Source organism: Tasmannia lanceolata, unplaced genomic scaffold (assembly GCF_043159265.1).
Source record: "Tasmannia lanceolata isolate RefF3 unplaced genomic scaffold, GAP_Taslan_0.1 ptg000025l, whole genome shotgun sequence".
Classification (NCBI taxonomy): domain Eukaryota; kingdom Viridiplantae; phylum Streptophyta; class Magnoliopsida; order Canellales; family Winteraceae; genus Tasmannia; species Tasmannia lanceolata.
Window position 1 is genome coordinate 11102952 of NW_027518702.1, and position 21897 is coordinate 11124848.

The window sequence follows — 21897 nt, forward strand, 5'->3', positions numbered from 1 at the left end:
TTTTGGTTAACAAAATAACATGGACAACCTATAAATTCAGCCCGTCTATGATGAATTCACCCCCAAATTTTCAAAATGGAAGGTAGAGCTCACACCATATGATGATCCAAACCGTCCATTTGAATAATTTGTGCCCCAAAAATCATTTCCATAGGATGATCTCAACCTATAATGTGAGTCCCTCTTTAGATCCGAGGGTTAGAATCATCCTATGGAAATGATTATTGGGGCAGGATTTGATATCTTGAGAGGATATCGACTATTGTTATTGATGTTGCTTACTAGTATTATTTATGAATAGCATACTACTGATTGTCTATTACTAGTAGGAAATAATCAATTTTATCCCATAAGTGATTCTGTACCAACAATAAAAAAAAATGACTTTTTTTTATGTGAGTTACCAAACGTGATTCTGATTTAATGAACAGAATTTGAATCATAGACAGAATCAAGAAACTATATCAAAATCAGGAAACAGGATTAGAATTGTTGCCAAACGCACCCTTAGCTTACTCAATGGTGGGGGCGGTGGGAGAGGAATGGACACGAGGGGTGCTGAGTGAGGAGAGGGTAAGAAAGGCCTGTAAAACAAGGAAAGAAAAAACTCCACCCAAAATATGGTTGATTATTTCCTTGTTTTTAAGCACTTCTCAACATAACTTCTCAACATAGCTGAAGCCTGAAGAGACAAACACAAAGAACTGAAAATTTAGCCTTTTCTAAGAAAAGATAAACAAAGGGGGTCCACAATTAGCTTAGAAAAGGCAAAATTTTGTACAACCCCATACTCGAATCCAAACACTACCAAAAACAGTGGGCCTACATTGTTTGGATGATCCAAAGCGTTCATTTGATGGGCCTTAACATAGATAGGGTGTGCCCAAAAAATCAGCTCCAAAGGATCATCCTAACCCTTCAATCTGTGGACGAACCGTCAATTGAGAGGGTCTACCTTACACAAATTGAAACCGCAGGGGTCTAACTGTAACTTTTTAGCTACGGAGCCTTTGTACATCATCGATTTTGTCTCATGACACATTGACATGAAGGGGTCCACTATTAGCTTGGTGAGGACATGCTAGCATGTCACGTTGTAGGAAATGATATATCCACCCCCTTTTCTTCCTTGGGCCACCCATATTGTGTAAAAAGTAGCCATAAATACACAAAAAAATCACTTCCTCATGTAGGTGTGCACATGGCTTACTGGGTCCGTAGCCCATGTACTGGGATAGAAGTGTTTAGACTACTTGTAGGGTCCACTTCCATAGCCTATCAGGACTATTCTGAATATACAGTGCAATTTCGGTAGCCATATTCCATTTCAGATGTTTGGGGTGGTATAAGTGATCAAGGGGTGGTAACTCATATCACAGGAAGAAACTTTGCACATTACTATTAATGGCAGGCTCCAGGATTTGTTGGGGTCAATTTTTCGCCCAATAGGGCAATGTTTTTTAACCCTTGGCCGTGTTTGGTTGTTTTATTAGGCAGGAGTGTGGTGACGAGAAGTAGAATGAGAGTGGGGAAAAGTGAAACCCATGGAAAGTAAAATTCATGGATGGGTAAAGAGGAGTCAATATTAAAATTTGACGTCAGGAGTGTAGGTTCAAGAAAGGCGTGCCAATATAAAAAAAAAGAAGCAGTAGAGCCATATAAGATCTGGCTGGATTTTCACATAATGGATTTTGCATATGGCCTTGTTTGGATTGCAGGAATTTTTTGGAAAACTTTGGAAAGTAAAAATATTTATAATTTTTCTTCACACAAAAAAAGATACACTCGAATCAACCCTGTTCAATATTTACCCAGAGAGACCTTCAGTTTATGATAATCTCCCTCTAAATTAACCATAATCATATCACCTCCATTTAAATTTTAGGAAGAAATTTTTTTCTAAGAAACAAATTTTCCATCAGAAATGTGTTTCTTGCAATCCACAAAAAGGGCCCAATAGTTGGATTTTCATCAGTCAACTGTTATATGATCAAAGTTTATAACAATTCAGCAACAAGAAAAGCATGTCTCAATACTTGAAAACAGCACAATATTGCGTCATCTAAATATCCAATAACAAAATCCCAAAACATATAGAGATGGATCCTCAAAACATTCCTACTTGCTTAAGCAGAATAGAAGAAATGTAAATGTTACCTCACATGGTACAAGTCCTCTAGAAACCCAGAAAGAGGTTTTACTTGGCCATAAGTTCTCAAATAAGGAGAGCCCAAAATCCCTAGGCTACAACAGATGGCTTAGAAGCAATAGACAGCCTGGATCTCTTCTTTGCAAGGCTCTCGCTCCTGCGATCTCGCTGCTCCTTCAGTCTGGTTGCAAGAAGCTTCTGGTACTCAGCTGCCTCTGACTTGGCCTTTGCGATCCTCTTCTTTTTCTCAGCAATTCTACCTCGTTTCCTTTGCAGAGTCAAGGGAGTGACCAACCTCTGTATCTTGGGAGCTTTACTGCACTTCTTCCCTGCCAAGAACATATGTACTCCTCTGTGATTCAATAGAAATTGAGTTTGCATGTCCCGATGCTTAGTAACCCACTAGCGGGTTAGTTTTTGTCTTTTTCTAAATCAAAATAACAGCCCTGTTATTTCCATAACTTTTGTGTAATCCGTTTTTCTTTGAAGGACCCTAGAAATTGGAACCTTTTGTACATGAAAATCAGTACTACCAATAGCCATAGAGAGACAATCAAATCCCATATTTGAATTTATGAATACCCTGCTCGTGTTGGATTTTGAGAATCAATTTTGAGTCCAAAACTAATTAAAAAGGGTGGCCCAGTGCACGAGGCTCCAACCATTACAGGGTCTTGGGAGAGCTAGATGTACGCAGCCTTACCCCTGCTTTGAAGAGAGGCCGTTTCTGTGACTCTGTGACTCGAACCCGTGACCAGCAGGTCACAATGGAGTCCAAAACTGATTAGATGACTCCAAATTGTGTTTAATTTTGAGTCCAATAATCAGTTTTGGACTCAAAATCCAAAACTAACAGGGCCTAAAAGACTTCTATGTATTCACATAGGAACACTAACCTAAATTCTCATGCATGTTTTTTGGAAAATGGATCATTGATAAAGACGAACCTTCAAGCGAAAAACTAATGTTCTGAGAATTGAGATGAGATACCCACCAGCTTTATTCGTGAAAGTTCGGCGGTACGTGTTGACGTACTTGCGAACATCATCCTCCTTGGAGAGGTTAAAGAGTTTCCGAATCTTTGATGCCCTCTTTGGGCCTCTCATTCTTGGTTTCTCAGTGTCGGTCAATCCAGGAAGATCATTATCACCCTTTTTCACAATAACCAGGTTCAGAACTGAAAGGTCAGGGCTGACAATACATCCACGAACAGACTTCCTCCTTCGCTCACCATTGCGCCTACCATATCCACGAAAGCAAGGTTGTCCTGCCAAAACAGACAATAGTATTAATAAACTAAGGGTAAGCTAAGTCACAAATATCGTTCTCGGGATATATAAATTTGTTTTATTTTGTAGGGTTTATATTGGGAAAAACGATGCAAATAAAATTATTTAAAAATATATAAATTAAGAAAAATAAAAATATCATTAAAATACTGTAAAAATATTGCGATATTATCGTGGTAAATGAAAATATCAATAGATTTTTAAAATTCTCGGGATTTTTTTTTTTTGAAAGGTAATGTCAATATTTTGCACTAAATGAGAAGGATATACAACCTCTACGCAGCAACAAACGGACGCGGCCAGGAGTTAGTACTCCCTGCTTCATTGGAAACCCCTGCTTGTCGCATCCCCCCATGATTTTGAAGACATACCCCTTGAATTCCTACAGAACACCCCAACTTTAAATATCTATCTTTACAAAATTCTCAAGCATTAAAGTGTGGAAAAATCATACCTCACCCAGAGCATCTCCAAGAACCTCCTGTGAAATCTTCTTGTCGTAGAATGCCCGTCTGTATGATTATAAAAGAAATTAAAGGATACTCAACTATCAAAATTATTTTGCATAAAATGCATATAAGGAAAAAACAGAAAAAGAATGATCACGCAGAACATTGCATGAAGCACTGGGATCAAAAATAGAAAACAAAAAAACTCCAGCCAATTTGTTTTAAAAGCCAGTCATAGCAATTTTTATTTCATGACATTCAAGAACAGCTTTGTAAGGCTGCAATTAAAATTAAGTGAAACAGATTTGAAATAACTAAGAAATTGCTCCAACAGACCATCATACTAACATCAGACCACATCGATGTCACAAGCTAGCAAGACATCATGTCAGACATAAGACCACAACAATGAAAAATTATCGATCAAAGGCTAGGGATCAAGTGTAAATTGCCATATAAATACAAGATACATTTATCATCATCATCATCACTTTTATATTTCGGCTGGATAGAACACATGAAGGTTAAAGCATTGCTTTTGAATCCATCAAAAGGAACCTATATAACTTGTCCCCAACCAATGCTATATACTTGGTGGCATTTTTGTAGAAGGAGTACATTTGGAAGGCAAATCTAGCTGGGACAATTAAAGATAAGTAAATAAACAAGATAAAGACAAGGAGAGGAATCCTTGGGGCCAAATCACTAATTATTATGTTATGGTGCAAAGTTATTGATTGTCCTTAATACCATACAACATACAAAGTACACAATACATGCATGGCAGATTTCATGAGAGTATGCACCAGAATACTGTATACCAACTACTACAGACTGTCTCATATGTGAAAAGCCTATTTAGAACCTCAACATCCAACAATCTGAAATCTGTACGTGTAAAGAGCAGTTTGGTGGTAAAATGGTATGGACTGTGGAGTCCCACTGATTACACCAACTCCAAAGGGAGATGAATCATAGTAAGCATTTGTCAGTAGGAACTCTTTTTTAGAGATATCTGCAATCCTGCATTTCAAATTTTGTGAGGGACCAACAAAGGGAAATTTTGGAGTGTAACTGTGGGGATGTTGAGATGCAATACTTTGAATATTTAGATCTGTCATTGTGGCATTGTTGAGATGTAATAATAGGGAAACAACCAAAATGACTGTTCATTGATATGGAAATTGAATATAACAAGAACACACATATGAACAAGCAATCTTTGACATTTTTATGCACTCGAGGATGCTTCATAGATACTTTCGTTTGTCAAAATAATTGTCAAACACCCCTATGGGCCTATGCAGGTCCTATAGGGGTGTCGGACTCAACTGACGCAGAGGTGCATGCTGTTTACCATGGATTGAAATTGATGGAAAGAGAGGGATTAAACAACGTGGTACTAGAAGGAGATTCTTCAAATGTCATCAGATGGCTTCAGGATTCTCAAATCCATCCTGGGAGATTTGATAGATGGTTCAATGAAATCTCAGATTGGATGTGATCCCTCTCTATTGAGTTTAAGCACGTGAGGCGTTCGGCTAACTTGGTGGCAGATAGGCTAGCTAAGGATGGAGTATCCTTGGATTCTTTTGTTCTTTATGATGAACTTCCGCCTTGAGTTATGTTGCTTTTTGTAATTCTTATGTTTTCCTTTTATATAGTTCGTTTCTCTTTGCATTTCGACCATCTCGGTCTTCCTTGTTTTTAATAAATTTCGCTATGATTTCCAAAAAAAATAATTGTCACGTTTCAACCTTGTCATTTCTCATTGAATTTGCTATCATGTTCCTGTTAGTTTTTCTTACATACTTACAGTTATAATAATTTTTGAGTATGTGAGTCTTTCTTTGCTTTTGAAAAGGATTGAGTATGTGAGTCTTACGGATACTATTTCAAATTTATTGTTATTAACTAGTTATTTTTAATTCTAGTTAAGTTTTATAGCATTTTTATATTGCGTCTTATCTCATGGCATGGGATACCAGTATCCCCCAACGGTCCTATCACAAATTACAAGCCAAGAAGTTTGGAGTTTGGACCATGCAATATTTTGAAGAAAGATGGCCTTAATGCTTATTTACTCAGATTTCCTAACGATGTAAACATCAGCCATATATATGTGTGTGTGCGCGCGCGCACCCGCGCTTGTTAGTGATTTTGTTGGTCATGATGAAGAACCGGTGAACTAAAGACATCATTCTGTAGACGGTTCCACCAATCACTCATTCTATTAGAAGATAACAATGCTTTACAAGTAAATATCCCATGACCAAAGCATGTGTGTATACTACTATAGAAAAATGCTTGCCCGTTGAATGGATAAAAATGACACTCAACTTCAAAGTTTTTTTAATCATTGCATGGTCTACATGATCCAGAGAAATGTAAAGAACAATGCGTGAGGAACATAATACATAAAGACATGTGGCAATTGAACCTAATGGGTCAGTTTCTCGGCTTTATATGTTTACCAGATTTTGAGTTAAATCCATGAAAACATTATAGCACCATGAATTTGGCACCGTATCCATTAACTTTCACGCCTCAGTTGATTCTTAATATTTTAGTATATGTATCATATGTTTTTGGGTTATATGTGAGAAACATCATAGATCAATGGATTTGGTACCACGGATCTATGATTTGGGCATTGGTAGATTAGTAATACTTTATTATTCTTACCAAGTTTCAGCCTTCCAACATCAACGCACTCTTAAATCTTACTTACTACCAATAGTAGAGACTCCAACGATTCAATGATAGCGCCTAACAATACTCACCACCACATCAAAGCTGTCAATAGAGTTTTTATTTCTTCAGAGTTAACCAACATTTTATATTTTCACCCTCCTCTTTCCCGTTGGGCTCAAGGAACAAAAATCAAATACTTCAACCAGAAATCGAGTCGTATCCCCTTTTTTTAATGGCTCGAGTCTATGTTTTGTTGCACAAACACTCGCTTTCAATGGAATTTCAAATGCCAATGAATGCCGATTCATTGTTTGGTTGTCAATATTTCATTGAAGTTCCATTTGACTCCCCAACATGTTCCAGACATCATTATTGCTTTTTGGCACACTTGATGCCCATGTGACACTAATGTCCCCCTCTACTCATCTTCTAACCAAATTCTACCAAAAAGTTAAATTTTTGGTAGAAGAATAGTGGAAAATGTCTTGTCTTTTCTCTCTTTCTCTCTCTTCAGTCTTCACTCTCTCTTTTTTGGTAATGAAACCCCTACTTTTTCCACTACTCCCCGAGAGAACTGCCACGCAACCAAACACTACTTACCACTATCCCACTATTATTCCACTACTCTCGGAGAGAACTGCCGCACAATCAAACACTACTTACACTTCTTCTAGACCAATCAAATGCTAATCTCCGCCCTTTTGACTTCTTATTCTACTACTACTTTCCGAGCCACCCCGGCACAACGAAACATAGTCCTACCCCCCAGAACAGAAATTTTGATCTTTGCGAGTACCATTCCTATCGACAAATCCAAGAGTCCCAACATGGGAATCCAAATGCAGAGATCCAGCATGCACATCAAATTCCACATAGGAAGAAAATCTGAGATCTAATTGGTAATTTTCATTTCTTTTAACAAAAGATAAGACCCAGTTTGAATTGCATGAATTTTCTGGAAAAGTTTTGAAATGAAAAATATTTCTAAAATTTCTTACTTTTTTTTTTTTTTTTACATACAAAGAATGAAAATTTGAACCAACCCTCTTCAATTTTGATTAAGAACGACCTTATTTATGATGAGATCCCGTTAAATTAACCATAACTACATCTTTTCCCTCAAAATCATATAAAGAAAAAAAATTCCAAGAAATGTTTTTTCTTGCAATCCAAACAAGGCCTAAAGGAATTGCAGAAAAGGGGAAAAAACTCACAGTTTCTGGTCATCGTCGATCTCAAGCTTCTTCTGGCATCCCGTGGTAGGGTTTGCGATATTGAACTGAGAAATCACAAGTAGTAAAGAAAATGTGAGACAGAGAGAGAGAGAGAGAGAGAGAGATTAGGGTTTTGAAAATGATACCTTCATGGTCGATGGAGGCTGCAGAGAAGCAAAAGAGAAGGGGAAAAATCAGAGCTACGGTTAGGGTTAGGGTTTTCTCGTTATTTCAGTCGTGTCAAGTTATATATAGACCAAAAGGAGGAGTATAGTAGCTCGCGGAACCACCGTTGATAATTAATATGGGAAATGATATCACCACTACCGTATTTTGATGATGGCACTCCTCACTTAATTAAAAAGTACAGTATGGCCGGCACCACAGGATGATCCAAACCGTCCATTAGATGGGCAACAGCCTAAATAGGTTGTGCCCCAAAAATCATTTCCATAGGTTGATCCTAACCCTCCGATCTAGAGAGGGTTTAATCGAACTGGACATAAGGCCCTTGATGGGCATGAGAAGTTTTCATACGGTGTGTCCGAGCGTGAAGTCCAGTGTAGGCTAGAGTGATTTTTGATCCAGTGCAGGTGTAAGAAAGAAGTACCGCCCTTGATATTTGATCCAACAACACGTTCTCAAAAAGTGAGCTCATCGTATAGTTTCTCTTTGATCCAAGAGCAGACTCTTGAAAAGTGGGCTGCTGTTGGATCAAATATCAAGGGTGGTGCTAAGTGCACTGGACTTAATGCCCATGCACTATAAGATAAGAAAATTTATTAAGTGGACGGTGGTGCATGCACGTTGGGGATAGAAAAATAGTGGGGCCCACATTTTTGGGGTGATCCAAACCATTCATTTCTTGGGCCTTGATGTTGATAAGGCGTGCCCAAAAAAATCTTCTCTGTAGGGTGGTCCTAACCATTCAATTTGTGGAGGTTTAAAATGGACGGTACACAATAAAAACCTCCACCGATGAAGAAGTTAAGATTAGGGGTCCAAGTTTGGTCCTGACCCGCCCTGAGCCCGAACAGGGTCTGGGTTGGATTTTCCAACCCTGAGGACGGGTCGGGGTTTATTTTTTAGGCCCTGACTTAGAGTCAGGTCAGGTTCAAGGTTAATACCTTGGGTCAGCCCGTCCCTAAGTTTTCTATTATATAATTGAACCATCTGTGCATATTTCTTTTGCTAATGTTTTCTATTATCTTGGATTGATGTTTCTTAAGATTATTATTATTAATTGTCTCTGCTGCCCGTCATGTTGTTGAATTCATATTGTCTTATTTTGTTTCCTTTCTATATTTATTGATCATTTTGTTCTATATGACATGTGATTGCTTTATTTTGGCACTCTTAACGGGTATTTGCACTAGGGTCAATCAGGGCCAGCCCCGCCCAATCAGGGCGGGCCAGGGCCGAGCTGAGCCCTGTGGCCTGTAGGGCGGGCAATGGGTTGAGGCTTTTCGGCCCTGACTCAGGGTCAGGGCCAAGATAATGGGATTCAGGGTTGGGCTAGGGTTTTGAAAAACCCGACCCTGTTGCAGCCGTAGTTAGGATCATCCTTGCAAGGTAACATGACTTGTTCCAAGTGTTTGCTAACTCATTTTTCATGCGATTTTGTTTTCTAAAATTGAAAATTCTCTTTGTTTTTCAAGGAAAAAATGCAAACCTACTAGACCTAGGAATTTTAGGACATGCCCTTCAGTACTTCTCATTCTCTTTCCATTGGGGTGGGCAAAATGGATGTAATAGAATTGTGTCCTCAACATTTTACAAAAAGCCATGACGAGAAGGGTTAGAGAACGCACCCTTATTTTCCATGAAAAAAATATTATTTTCCATAATTTTCGTTTCTCTAGATTCAAACACCCCAATGTGAAGGGATTTTTACATTACAAATGCTAAAAAGAAAGGTGCTCGTTACGTCTACGTCCTAAACAACACTTGCAAGGGCACCCTTTGCGACTGGGTGTTTGCAAGGGCACCCTTACTTTAGCATTCATCTTCAAGTTATTCTTATTTGCAAATGGGAAACCAAGGGACTCTTTTATATGCCACCAAGATTATACTTTATTTGTAAATAGTATTATTAGAATGAGGAAACTGTTGGTGAGCTAGCTTGCCCAATCACATGGGGGCCCACTTTGTTAGGATGATCCAAACCATTCATTTGAAAGTCCCTTACATAGTTTGTCCATTTTTGTCCTCCACAAATGGAGGGGTTAGGATGATCCTATGGAGCTGATTTTTGGTACACACCCTATCTATGATAAGGCCTTGCAAATGAATGGTTTGGATCACTCCCCAAAATGTGGGACCCATGTGATTGGGCAAGCTAGCTCAACATTAGTTTGGTGAGCTCAGTTTCCTCTATTAGAATTTAATTTTATTTGCAAATGGGGCAATAATGCCTCCTTATAAGCTATTATCCATATGAATTTAGCATTATTTGCAAATAATCATATTTAACATAAAACCATGTTCATGTAAAATGGTAGCCAAAGAAGTCCCAAGAGTAGCTTAGATGCCCCTGTAGAGTTTTCAATGAAAGTTTGAAACTTACCAAAATGAAACGCTAAATTTCCATGGAAATCAATATGCATTGTTTGTCATATAAATTTTATTTTCCATGGATGTAGATTGATGTCAAATTGAATTTGTGCTATTTGACTACAATTTTGTTGACAATCATCTGTTAACAAAATAGGCTGGCAATTCCAATGGGTATTCAACATCAAAACTCAATTCTAAGAAAATTTTAAGTAGCCTAATGAGGCTGCAACAAAAAATTTGATCCACTGGAAAATCCAAACCAATAGATATACTTCTCATTGAACAAGAATAATTGACTCAAAATTAATACTTGCCCATTTACAGGACATGAATTATTGTTAAAATCATCCCATGTATGTATTACATAACCAAATCATTCTCACAATCATTCATTGGTTTTACAAAAGATCTGTGAAATCCACCAAGAAATGTTCCATGTTCATGTGAACCTCAATACAACTTCAAAAATAAACTGTACATAACTGCTATAAATTTTCTAGCTGCCCACCAACTTTCTTAACCCAAAATGGCCCAATATCATAATGACAAAGAAACAAATAATTGCAATATATTCACTCAACCCATCCTCCATTCATAGGATGAAAAATATGATTTGAGATCTCCAATGGCCTCTGGAACTGCATACAAACAATCCATGGTCACTAACACGCATAGTTGTATTCACTGTCCATGATCTACAGAACACCTAAAATGAGAATGAAATGAGAACAATATCATTAAATCAAAATGAATTGACACGAAATATATAGGTAATTAAGCCTTGGACATTGCCTCCAAATTGCAGAGTAGCATGCATATAAGGATCATAGATTGCTCACAATGACAAAACCAACAACAATAAGGGGGAAATTCATAAAGAGGACTGATATCGGCAGAACCGTGTTTTGATAATCGGGCAAACTCACCTTCTTTTACACTTCTAATTGGCTAATGAGAGCTTTTTGGGAATTATAATAGGCTTTGGCAGCTGGGTAAACAGTGTAAAACAAGGTGAGTTCACCCATTGTAAAACATAGTCGTGCTGATATAACTATATAAGTGGCCTTCATAAATTATCAACAAAAATCATGGAGGGAGGAAATGCATGTGGTGTTTTGGATAGGTTGATATAATAAAAAATCACCCAAGACCCAAAACTCAATAGGTAAGCTAGTTGGGCAGGGAGGAAATGCATGAGGTGTTTTGGATATGGTTGATATAACCCGAGACCCAAAACTCAATAGGTAAGCTGGTTGGGCAGTAAGGTGATTCAACCTTGCCTTTTGCAAGTCTAATAGATGCTGAATCATACCGGAATAAGTATAGAAAGCATTTGAAAATACAATATTTTATTGAAAAGAAAGGCATGAAACAATATATAGGAAACATATAAAAAAATGTGTGCATAATGATCAAAATCAGAAGAATATCTTTTAGAACCAAACCACAAACCTCTCAAGAAAATGAGTGAAAATGTGTGCACTAGCAGCTACATTAACAGCCTAAACAAGATGAACTCTTGTCCGAGACAGCCACCACAGTCGAAAGAGGAGGTAAAAACCAAATTTATTGGTGGCTTAGAAGAACTGCATTTAACGAAGTATTTGAGCTACTAAGTTTTAACCTCCCCAAATATCCCAACTCTATATCTCTCTCTCTCTGTGTCTCTCTCTCACACACACACGGAAACAGAAAATTACCAAAAAACTAGGTTTTAACCTTAAACAGGTTTTTTTTTGTTGGTTCCTATTCTAATCTGTTTCTCCAAAAGTCTTGTTAGACCCACAATATGATAAGAGAAACACCAAGTTATTGTTTGAACCGACTATAAGGTATAAATTATTGTTAAAGTATAAAAGATAAATAACGCCTTTCACCAATAGCTTAAGCTTTTGGAGAAGTTGGTGAGTTAACATGGTATCAGAGCCAAAGGTCTTGAGTTCAAACCTCCCGGATAGCAAAAAAATCCACATGCAATGGTCGGCCCAAAGTGGGACCACATGTGCCACGTGTTTGCCAAGTGGGCCACACGTGCGGGGGAGTGTTAAAGTATAAAAGATAAATAACGCCTTTCTCCAACAGCTTAAGCCTTTGGAGAAGTTGGTAAGTTAACAATTATGAACACTTGTTTGTAGTGTTCTATTTCTCTAATTTTTGTCTCTTATAGATTTTCCAAGCAAATTATATAAATGGTATTCATGGTGTGTCAGTAATTGTTTGTCACTCTTTAAAAGCTCGTATTCAATCTGGAACTCGTCCAAGACAAAATTGGGTTGACTTGGTCAGGTTGATGGATGATTGGGTGAGTTTCTGAATGACTTAGCCGACCTGACTAAGGTTTTGATAGATTATGGAGGGCCAAAACCTTAGAAGTGGGAATCGTACCTCATGGGTGACATTTCCGCACTAGAACTGCGATTTGGCACTCCATAGGAAGGAGCGACTAAGGAGCTTGTCATACCCTACTGATGACAGCATTCTCTCCACACCACCTACTCCTATTACTCCATCAATCCCACCATCACCAACTTCCTTGCATCAAACTCCTTCAACTCTTCAAAGTACTTCATTAGAGAAGACACATATGCATCTTCAAAAGGCACGAGGAAAGAGGGCACGCTAATGAAGATAGTTAGAAATTACTACTGTTTTTATGTAATTAAAATTTGAAAGATATCTATGAAAATGGTAAGAAATTACTGTTTTTGATGTACCTGAATTTTGAAAGACGTACAAAAATATTACATAAAGAGGGCGAGCCTTGGCGCAACCTTAAGGTTGCTCCATTTTGACCTGGTGGTCACGGGTTCGAGTCATGGAAACAACCTCTCTGCAAAGCAAGGATAAGGCTGCGTACATCTAGCCCTCCCCAGACCCCGCAATGGCGGGAGCCTCGTGCACCAGGCCGCCCTTTTTTTATACAAAAATTATTACATAAACACTCCCGTGACGCTCCCAACCTTAGACTCTTCTAAACCCCCCACTTCGTGCTTCTAAGGCCAAAACTTATAAACATTTGTGTTGAGCTTTCTAGTCAGACATTTTGAAATTGGTACATTGATGAAATGTACTACAGAAAGTCACTTTAATGAAACAATGCCCCTTTCCTTATCTAATAAACATAAGAGAAACACAATACCCTATTTCTCTGCCCAAAACAATCCTGCTCCATTACATATTTGTATTCGGAAGGTCATGAGGAAAAACTGTTTTCCAACGTCATACAGTGAGAAATACCAATGCTTCCCTATGATAAATTGCAGGTTCCAATAATGATAGAAAGAATTAATTTCTCTGTGTAGTTATCGGCTCATACCTTACTCCTAATTTACAGTGCACATACAAAATCCCCACTTGTTTCAGTGTCTTCAAGGTCTACATCTTCATCCATGTCATCTAGGTTTGCACATTCACCGACGAATTGCCCACCTAAATTAAGACCCTCGGCAGGTTTCCGAGCTTCTTGTATTATAGACATTATCTCTTCGATGCTCTGAGAAGGAGTGTTTATGTCATTATTCTGTGAGTTCCGTCCATCTCCAAATGCCAAATCTATTGGCAAGTTCCTCAAAAACCATGCGTGATTCATAATTTCCAGCATGGTTATCCTCTGCAAAGACAATCAAAGAGGAGTTCATAATGTATAAGAGCACACGAGGAATAAGATTGACTTGCTTACCTTTTCAGGATTAGCCACAAATATTCGTGACAAAAGATGCCTACACTCCATGGAGACTCGCACATAGTCGGGAATGGAGTACTGGACGCTAAGTATTCGCTGCAAAAATTAGTAAATTCTTATTGAACTCTAGTAGGGAGTGGCTAATAAACTTATTACTTTAAAGCAGGAAAATGGCTAATTAACTGATAACTCTAAAGCAACACCATTTGCTCACCCCAATTGTCTTCCTAAAATTTCTTGGGTCATCTTGATCCTCAAAAGGATAAGCCCCAACAAGCATTACATACAAGGTCACCCCGCAAGACCAAACGTCTGCAATCTGCACTTTTCAGGAATTACAGATTAACAAGTTTTACAGAACAAAATCGTGTAATGAAAATCCAAAATGTAAAATGAAAAAATGGGAATCGAGTAATCACCTTTCCATCATATTCTTTTCTAGATAAGACCTCTGGAGCAATGTAAGCTGGCGTTCCCACAGTTGATTTTGGTTGTGAATGCAATACAGAAGACTACAATATCAGACAAGCAATTAGTAGTTGGGACCATGGTTTTAAATTTCAGCTGAAATGCTGAAATTTCAGATTTCTGCCGGGGCCGACAACAAAAGTACAAATTTCAGTGTCGGCCCAGATTTCAGCTGAAGTCCAATTTTGGAAATTTCAGCCATTTGTATTTTTTTAATTTGTTTTCCGAAATTTAATATTTTTACCGAGCAAAATTTCGGCAAAAAAAACAGATTTTAACGAAATTTATTATTTTTTTTACCGAATTTCGGCCACCACCGAAACCGATACCAAAACCAAAATTTCAAACCATGGTTGGGACTTGGGACTTTATCTAAAAAAATCTAGTACTACCATCTACCAATTACGTAATTACCTTGGAATAGCCAAAATCACATATTTTAAGACGAGGCGCTGTGCTCCCATCTAATAGTGTGTTTTCGAGCTTAAGATCCCGATGACAGATTCGCTACAATGAAAAGATCAAATGAATATTAATACTATTCTTAATCATCAAGGTCAGAGTTTGCCTAGGGATGACAATAGAGACCTAAAAAATTGTTAGATAAGAAAGGTGGTAGGTGATACCATGGAATGACAATAGCTGACTCCTGATATCAGTTGTTGAAAGAAAAATCTTGCCTATTCCATTGTCAAGATCACCAAATGAATAGATAAAGAAATGAGTGAAGCTTAATTACACTATACAAATGACAAAAAAAAGGTACTTCTGAATTATATACCTCATCCTCACTGAATCTACCAGCACTACGTATCCTCTCAAAAAGCTCGCCACCGGCAGCATATTCCATGACTATGGCTAGATGAGTAGGTGTTAACAGGACCTGGAAGTTGTAGTTAATTTTTTTGAGAATTATAAGCCATGAAAGTACTGATTTCTAGTTAAGCAGACCCAATGATAAAAGGTTCACATTGATTACTTACATGATCACTTGTTGACAAGGATATATGAGAGGAGAGCAATAGATTATATATATATTTTTTAAAATTATAGATAAAACGGGTGCATATTACTTCTGAAATCCCATTATTTATCACATAGTGTTAGCCCCTAAATCCCTGTAAGATTGAGGACAGCTCATGTGAAAGTCGGTGAAAGTGCACTGTATGGATAGCTTGCTCTTGTAAACCCAACATTAATTCCAGAAATGCTGTGCTAAAAATAAAAAACTTTCACCATAAACTAACCTGTCATACCATTCCATAAAAAAAACGTCATCGACAAGTAAAAGGGCCACCATTTTTTACAAGTTAATCCCAAAAAGTTATTCAGAAAGTTCATGCACACCCTTCTAATTCCCTCCACATCTCTCCCCTCAGCCCATCATCATCGGGACCACTTACGGTTGTGTAGACAAGTTACCCTCCACGTTTCTTATCTGAATTGATACAGAGTACCTCCCAATCATTTGTGCCATTCTCCTGGTTACTACCAGACCCCATCCTACAACAATGCCACCCGATGCACCACTGATTTTGAATTGCTCCACCCGACTCCTTTCTACTCTACAATGACCTATAAATGGTTGGGCGAATCTCCTTCAATTTCTTTTCCTAAAATGAAACAACATCTACCCTGTAACGACCCATCATTTCCTTCACAATTGCCATCTTTTCTTCATCACCTAACCCCCTAACATTCCTATTAATTATCTTCATTATAACCAAATTCTCTCTCTCACTCTCAATTCCTTGGAATTGGGAACAATATGCAATCTCTTTGGCTCCAGCCATCTTCTATCAAATCTAACTATAGAGAACTAATTGGCTATTTCTCTTTTTCTTCTACGAATCATCATTTTTTTTTTGAAAGATAGCTACGAATCATCTTTTTAGACACTTTTTCCTTGCCGGCTTTGTTTGATCCTTTTTCCTTTTCTCCATCTAAGTTGGGGCTCTAATAATTAATATTGCCAGTGGTCATACTTTACATAAGCTAGTAGAGAGTATTAATTACTAGATAAGTATTTGTCTACCTCCCCTACCCCTAGCCTCATGGCACTTGAAAAACTCCAACTATTTGCCATTGTCCTACGCACGTTTATTGTCCACCTGCTTCTAAACATGTTTGTCAAGCAAGAAAAATCCTGAAGACCTCCTACGGCCACTATCGAGCAAAACAGGCCCGGGCGACTGTTTACCAAAAACACAGGTCTCCGCAAAGTCGTAAGACCATGTATGGGGGCTGACGCCTGCCCAGTGCCGGAAGGTCAAGGAAGTTGGTGACCTGATGACAGGGGAGCCGGCGACCGAAGCCCCGGTGAACGGCGGCCGTAACTATAACGGTCCTAAGGTAGCGAAATTCCTTGTCGGGTAAGTTCACAGACGAGATCAGATCGTAGAATAGAGAAGGATGAATCAGAAGTAGCTGCTTAGGTTGCATATATCAGAATAGGAGTCATGCGGAATCGAACTCACTATAAGGCGGCCCTGCCTACATCTGCCTCTGATGTCATTGCCACTGCCATGCTAGAGTCCATGACTGTTGCAACCACCGCAATGAATTTCACTAAATAGATTGGAGATTGTTTCCTATGTACCTACATACAATATTTACTAACATACAATATTAAATCTGAAATCATTATTGTTCACATGTATGTACTTTGGACAATTATTTGTAGAAGGGTACTCTCTTAAGTCTTATATCATTGTATTTTTTGTATTAAGTAATAGCAATAAGAGAGTATAAATTATCACCGGTGCAACAATGTTGGTTTCTGTTCAACGCAATAAGATATAAGAGATTATAAACTTATGGAGCATTAATTATTGGAGACCCAACTGTGCCCAAATATTTCTCTTTACATCTTTTCTATGCCTTCAAAAGAAAGACCTAAAAATAAATTCTGCTCTTGTGTTTGGCGCTTTCACCGCCTTGATCATGGCCACTTTCTCTTACTATTTAATAAAGTCTTATCAGTGCAAAAAAAAAGGCCTAAAATTGACTAGGCTGCCAAATAGTATTCACTAACCATATTGCTGCCATGATTTCCTCCCAATCCTTTATCTACTTTGTTTGGCCAATTGCCTCATTTCAAATGGACCACAACCTTCAAAGGAAGAATCAACACCACCACAACACTCCTCCACATGTTCATTAATCGGATTGAGATAGACCGGACATTGATCTTCCAACACTAGTCTCAATACCAGATGTACCTAGTCACACCATGGCCAGAAGGTCGAAGGTAGGGACATTCGCCAAATCCCAAATATGTTGATTTACATATCGTAGAGCACATTCCTCATGAACCAAGATCTTTGAAATCTGCCCTGAAAATGGGTCGATTTCAAGGTGGCTATGCGTGAAGAGTTAAATGCTCTTCATGGCAGGCAATGAATATAGCAGGCAGCAAATGGGTCTTCGAGACAAACTGAAAGCTGGTGATAGCCCGGAAAGACTCCAAGGGACAACTAGTTTCAAAAGGTTATGACCAAGTGGAAGAGGATGGCTTCTAGAAATGTTTTCTCTAGTAGTTAAGCTGATACTATACAAACAATCATAAGCATTTCTCGTTGTCAAAAGATTGCATATGTGCTGATTGCTAGTTCAGCCCCCTATCTTCGGGGGAAGTATAGGAAGTAGCTTGCTTACGGAATGAAGGAAGGAGATGCCAATCACTCCAGTCACAAAGGCCGCAGTGACCAAGGAGAGGGTTTCATGACCAAAGAAAGTCCGTTTCCCCCAGCCGGAAAAAATTGGGCTTAGCCCGAAGGCAAAGAAGGGTCTCAAAGGGACAATGGCAAGGACCGAAGGCACACAGTAGGTCTAATTGGGTGTCAGAGTGAATTTCATCCTTCAAAAACAGCATTATATATTCTTATATTCATAAGCAAGACTGGCACATAGATTGCGTTGCGTTGGAATTGAAGTAAGTGTCGATCGAAGAAGTAGTGGAGATTTTAGGCTTGGCAACCAAGTGAAAAAGGCGAGACCCCCGAGAAAAGCCTTTCATAAATGATACAATCCCGATCAAATGGGGCAGGGCAAAAGAGCGCGTGAATGGTGGGTGGAAGTCTAAGTGCGTGAGCGCGGGCGAAACAACTACAAGCACGATCCAGAATGGAGGGAGGGACTCTTGGTATCAAAAACTCCCCCTTAATGTGTAATGGAAGTCCAAGTACATCATGTCCTATTCCATAGGACATTTCAATCACGAAGGATTCAATCCAGCTGCAGGTTCCCCCCACATCTACCTCATGTTCTCATGTCGACCATTTGCCAGGGGAAAAGACCGCTGAGAGCAAAAAGACAAGGGACACAAGACACACTCGAACGGTAGAGAATGAGGGAGGCCGGCCGGACGACGGGGTCTATTGGCCTTGAGTTAACAGATACTTCCAAGGCACCCATATTTGCAATTGGAAAGACTGGAAGGAAACGCCAACAATTAGAACTAGAAAGCAGCACAGAAGTTGACAGCGATTGTATCTGCAAATCTGAAGGATGAAAGACACTACAGGTACGCCTTGGGGGATGATCCTTGCACCTTAATAGAGGCTGCCCTGACATGAATGAAGCGGATAGCTGTTTCCGCCAAAAGAATGACACTTCAAAGAGGTTAGTTGCCAAGGAAGATTTAACCACTACTGCCTACGCATTGATTAACAAAATAACCAATGGGGAATATCCGCCTCTTCTCACCCGCCCAGTAGGTTCCATGCATCGACTAAACATATCATAACTTTATTATCACTAGGTCTTTGTTTTCTGCCTTGGATTACTTGGCACAGAGTTTGTATCGTACGATGATCAAATAGCTGATATCTTTGTCAAATCACACTCATTCCACATTTTGTTCTTTAGGATCAAACTGGGTCTTTGTTTTCCGCCTAAGGCCAGCTTGAGGGAGAGTGTAGGTATCAAAGGAAATATTAGGAAAATGGAAAGAAATATAGTTGAGATTCTCAAATCTCAAGCCCATGCAAGACAAACATAAATGCGAATAGGGAAAGATAAGATTGCTAAATCTCAACTCAAAGCAAAGCTGTGGAGAATGTTTATACAAGAGTGGATTCTACTCTCAAAATCTCCCCAAGATTAATGCCACCAAGCATGACTTCTCAATCACCAACTTATGTTGCCATATCTTCGCAATTCACCATCTTACTTACGATTTTGTTATTTTTCGGATTGACATCCATCCATCATTGCACTAGGTTACCTATTCTGTTAGGATAACCAACAATGTATCTTGGAATAGTCCACTTCCAACATGCATATACTCATTCACGTCTATAAAAGAACCTACTGGTTAGACGAAAAGTGAATTCTCTGACAAAAAGCCACTTGAAGCCACTTGGAATTTCAATTAGTGAAATAGTCCTCTATGGAGGCACTTTTCTTTGTTAAAGCCTTATTAGTATGGAAACATGGAAACTTATTTGAGATGGGTTAAGCTTGTTCTCCTATTACAAACACTCAACTCAACTCAACTAAGCCTTTGTCCCAAACTAGTTGGGGTCGGATAATGAATCCTTTAGAAAATTTTGATGAAGAAGGTGAAAGAATCTACCCGGCTCAAATTGACTAAGTCTAATCCTGACACTAGTTGGGTTCGTCTCCATGGATCATTTTCTTCCATTCTCTCCTATTGCAGACACTACATAAGATAATTAATCATGGAACGAATTTCAAAAGAGGATTAGACTAAAATCATGAGGAAAAGGGAAAAGAACCTGAGAATAAACTCAAACCTAAAATCACCCATAAAGAGATATTCTATCTCTAATGAAAAGCATACCAAACATAATGATAAAAATTTTAAAAAAAATTAAAAAAAATTACCTCCTTGAATCTAATTATGTTAGGATGTCTCAAGGACCTATGGTTCATGACCTCCCTCTTCACATTCTCATCAATCTGTAACCACAAAACCTCCAATTCAATCCACTAAAAATGATAAAAAAACAACCAAATAAACAAAACCCACAAAAACAAAAGTGAAAAAAAAAAAAAAAAACCCACTAAAGCATAAACAATTAAAGAAAATGAAACTAAAAGTTAGAAATAGAAGAAAAAAAAGAAGATGGGTCTTACCTTTCGACCTCTCTCTATGCATTTCACAGCAAAAAGCTCATTAGTTCCCTTATCTTTAACAAGTTTAGCAACCCCGAAATTTCCTGACCCGATATCTTTCACAGAAACGTAACGCCCGAAACGCTCCATCCCTTCAAACCGACAGAACGATCTAAAATGGGTTTTTAGGCTCAAAACCACGATAGATTGAACAAAACTGATGCCAAACAGAGAGAAACTTATACCACGTGGCGTGTTCTCATTGGGCAAATATAAAAGATGAAGTACTGCACATTTTGTCAACCTCCAGTCAATGAAGACTGCTGTGACAGGTACAGAATTTTTTTATCTTCCCGAGAAGACAAAGGGTAACTTTAGTAGCATTGAGTGGGCCCCACGCTGAGGGTGGGCTGACGAGAGCAGATGCTGCAGATGACTTGGGTAGAGAGAAATGGGCTTTTAGCAAAACAATTTTTTGGGCCTCTGCTATTATAATATGGGCTGTGCCCAAGATGGGCTTGGGCCTGAATGAGCCCACCAATTCATTACAATGGGAAGAAGCAAAAAAGAGTAAGCCCGGTTTGTTTTTGGATTTTGAGAACCAATTGCTAATCCAAAACTGATTATTGGACTCAAAATTATGTACAGGGCTTGTTTTTTTATTTTATTACCAATCTCACACTGGTGTGTTTGAGGGGAAACTCACCTAAAAGCCCAGCGGCTAAGTAAAATCGTCGAAATTTTGGTTGAATCGATGTCATTTCTTATTAGGTTGCTAACACTGCATTAGTCAGAGACTCCTTGGCATGCCTCCTAGGTAACTATTGCATGTCTGCAGGCAGGGACGGAGCCAGGAATTTGCTGTAGGGGGGCAGAGGATGGTGGTTTTATAACAATTACTAAATTAATATAAAGTAAAAAAAATATCAAAGGTTGACATAAATTTCAAATCAATTTGCTTTTAAAAAAAAAAAAATCATTCTCATTTATTTCTCTACCCCCATTTAGTGATGAAAACACTCATTTTTCTCTTGTTTATTTGTGTACTGTAATAATCAACTGGGGCTTCAATTTTATGACATTTTTTTTTATATAAAAATAAAATAAAATTGGAATATGGAAATAGGATTCATGGTTAGAACAAGGGGATATTTATACAATGGACACACTTCATAAGATGATTCAAACTATTTATCCGTTGGATTTGGCCACAATGTAAATAGGTTGTACCCAGTAACTCATCTCGATAGGATGATCCTAACCCTCGGATTTATAAAATTTTCCACAATGTGCAGTCCCTCTACAAATCAGAGGG

General features: G+C 38.4%; 2 protein-coding genes across 4 annotated transcripts; both read right to left on the bottom strand.

Annotated features, from left to right (window-relative positions):
• Positions 1-2033: 2033 nt before the first annotated feature.
• EMB3010 (Ribosomal protein S6e) lies at positions 2034-8077 on the bottom strand. Its single transcript, XM_077368278.1, has 6 exons — positions 7942-8077; positions 7796-7860; positions 3893-3950; positions 3712-3820; positions 3144-3416; positions 2034-2478 (listed from the first exon to the last, which is right to left on the bottom strand). Exons 1-6 carry the CDS (start codon positions 7945-7947, stop codon positions 2240-2242), a joined length of 750 nt encoding a protein of 249 aa, XP_077224393.1. The 5' UTR covers positions 7948-8077; the 3' UTR covers positions 2034-2239.
• A 2566-nt stretch (positions 8078-10643) lies between these two features.
• LOC143857758 (serine/threonine-protein kinase SAPK2-like) lies at positions 10644-20820 on the bottom strand. 3 transcript variants are annotated; one of them, XM_077368225.1, is made up of 10 exons: positions 20604-20820; positions 20352-20426; positions 15283-15384; positions 15128-15181; positions 14916-15008; positions 14453-14545; positions 14248-14352; positions 14031-14129; positions 13668-13961; positions 10644-11046 (listed from the first exon to the last, which is right to left on the bottom strand). In XM_077368225.1, exons 1-9 carry the CDS (start codon positions 20730-20732, stop codon positions 13680-13682), a joined length of 1032 nt encoding a protein of 343 aa, XP_077224340.1. In that variant the 5' UTR covers positions 20733-20820; the 3' UTR covers positions 10644-11046; positions 13668-13679. The 3 variants fall into 3 exon arrangements, with proteins under 3 accessions (XP_077224340.1, XP_077224338.1, XP_077224339.1); XM_077368223.1 differs by having other exon boundaries at positions 10644-11057; XM_077368224.1 differs by having other exon boundaries at positions 10644-10989; positions 20604-20819.
• Between the last annotated feature and the right edge of the window lie 1077 nt (positions 20821-21897).

What these genes read in the sequence shown, in the direction of transcription:
- EMB3010 (XM_077368278.1), bottom strand. An exon ending in TTGGAGATGCTCTGGGTGAG is followed by an intron (nt 3,821 to 3,892) that starts GTATGATTTTTC and finishes GGTGTTCTGTAG; the next exon opens with GAATTCAAGGGGTATGTCTT. An exon ending in CCGTTTGTTGCTGCGTAGAG is followed by an intron (nt 3,417 to 3,711) that starts GTTGTATATCCT and finishes CTGTTTTGGCAG; the next exon opens with GACAACCTTGCTTTCGTGGA.
- LOC143857758 (XM_077368225.1), bottom strand. Translation starts at nt 20,732, where the DNA reads ATGGAGCGTTTCGGGCGTTACGTTTCTGTGAAAGATATCGGGTCAGGA. An exon ending in GTGATTTTGGCTATTCCAAG is followed by an intron (nt 14,546 to 14,915) that starts GTAATTACGTAA and finishes CTGATATTGTAG; the next exon opens with TCTTCTGTATTGCATTCACA. An exon ending in TTGTGGCTAATCCTGAAAAG is followed by an intron (nt 13,962 to 14,030) that starts GTAAGCAAGTCA and finishes TTGTCTTTGCAG; the next exon opens with AGGATAACCATGCTGGAAAT.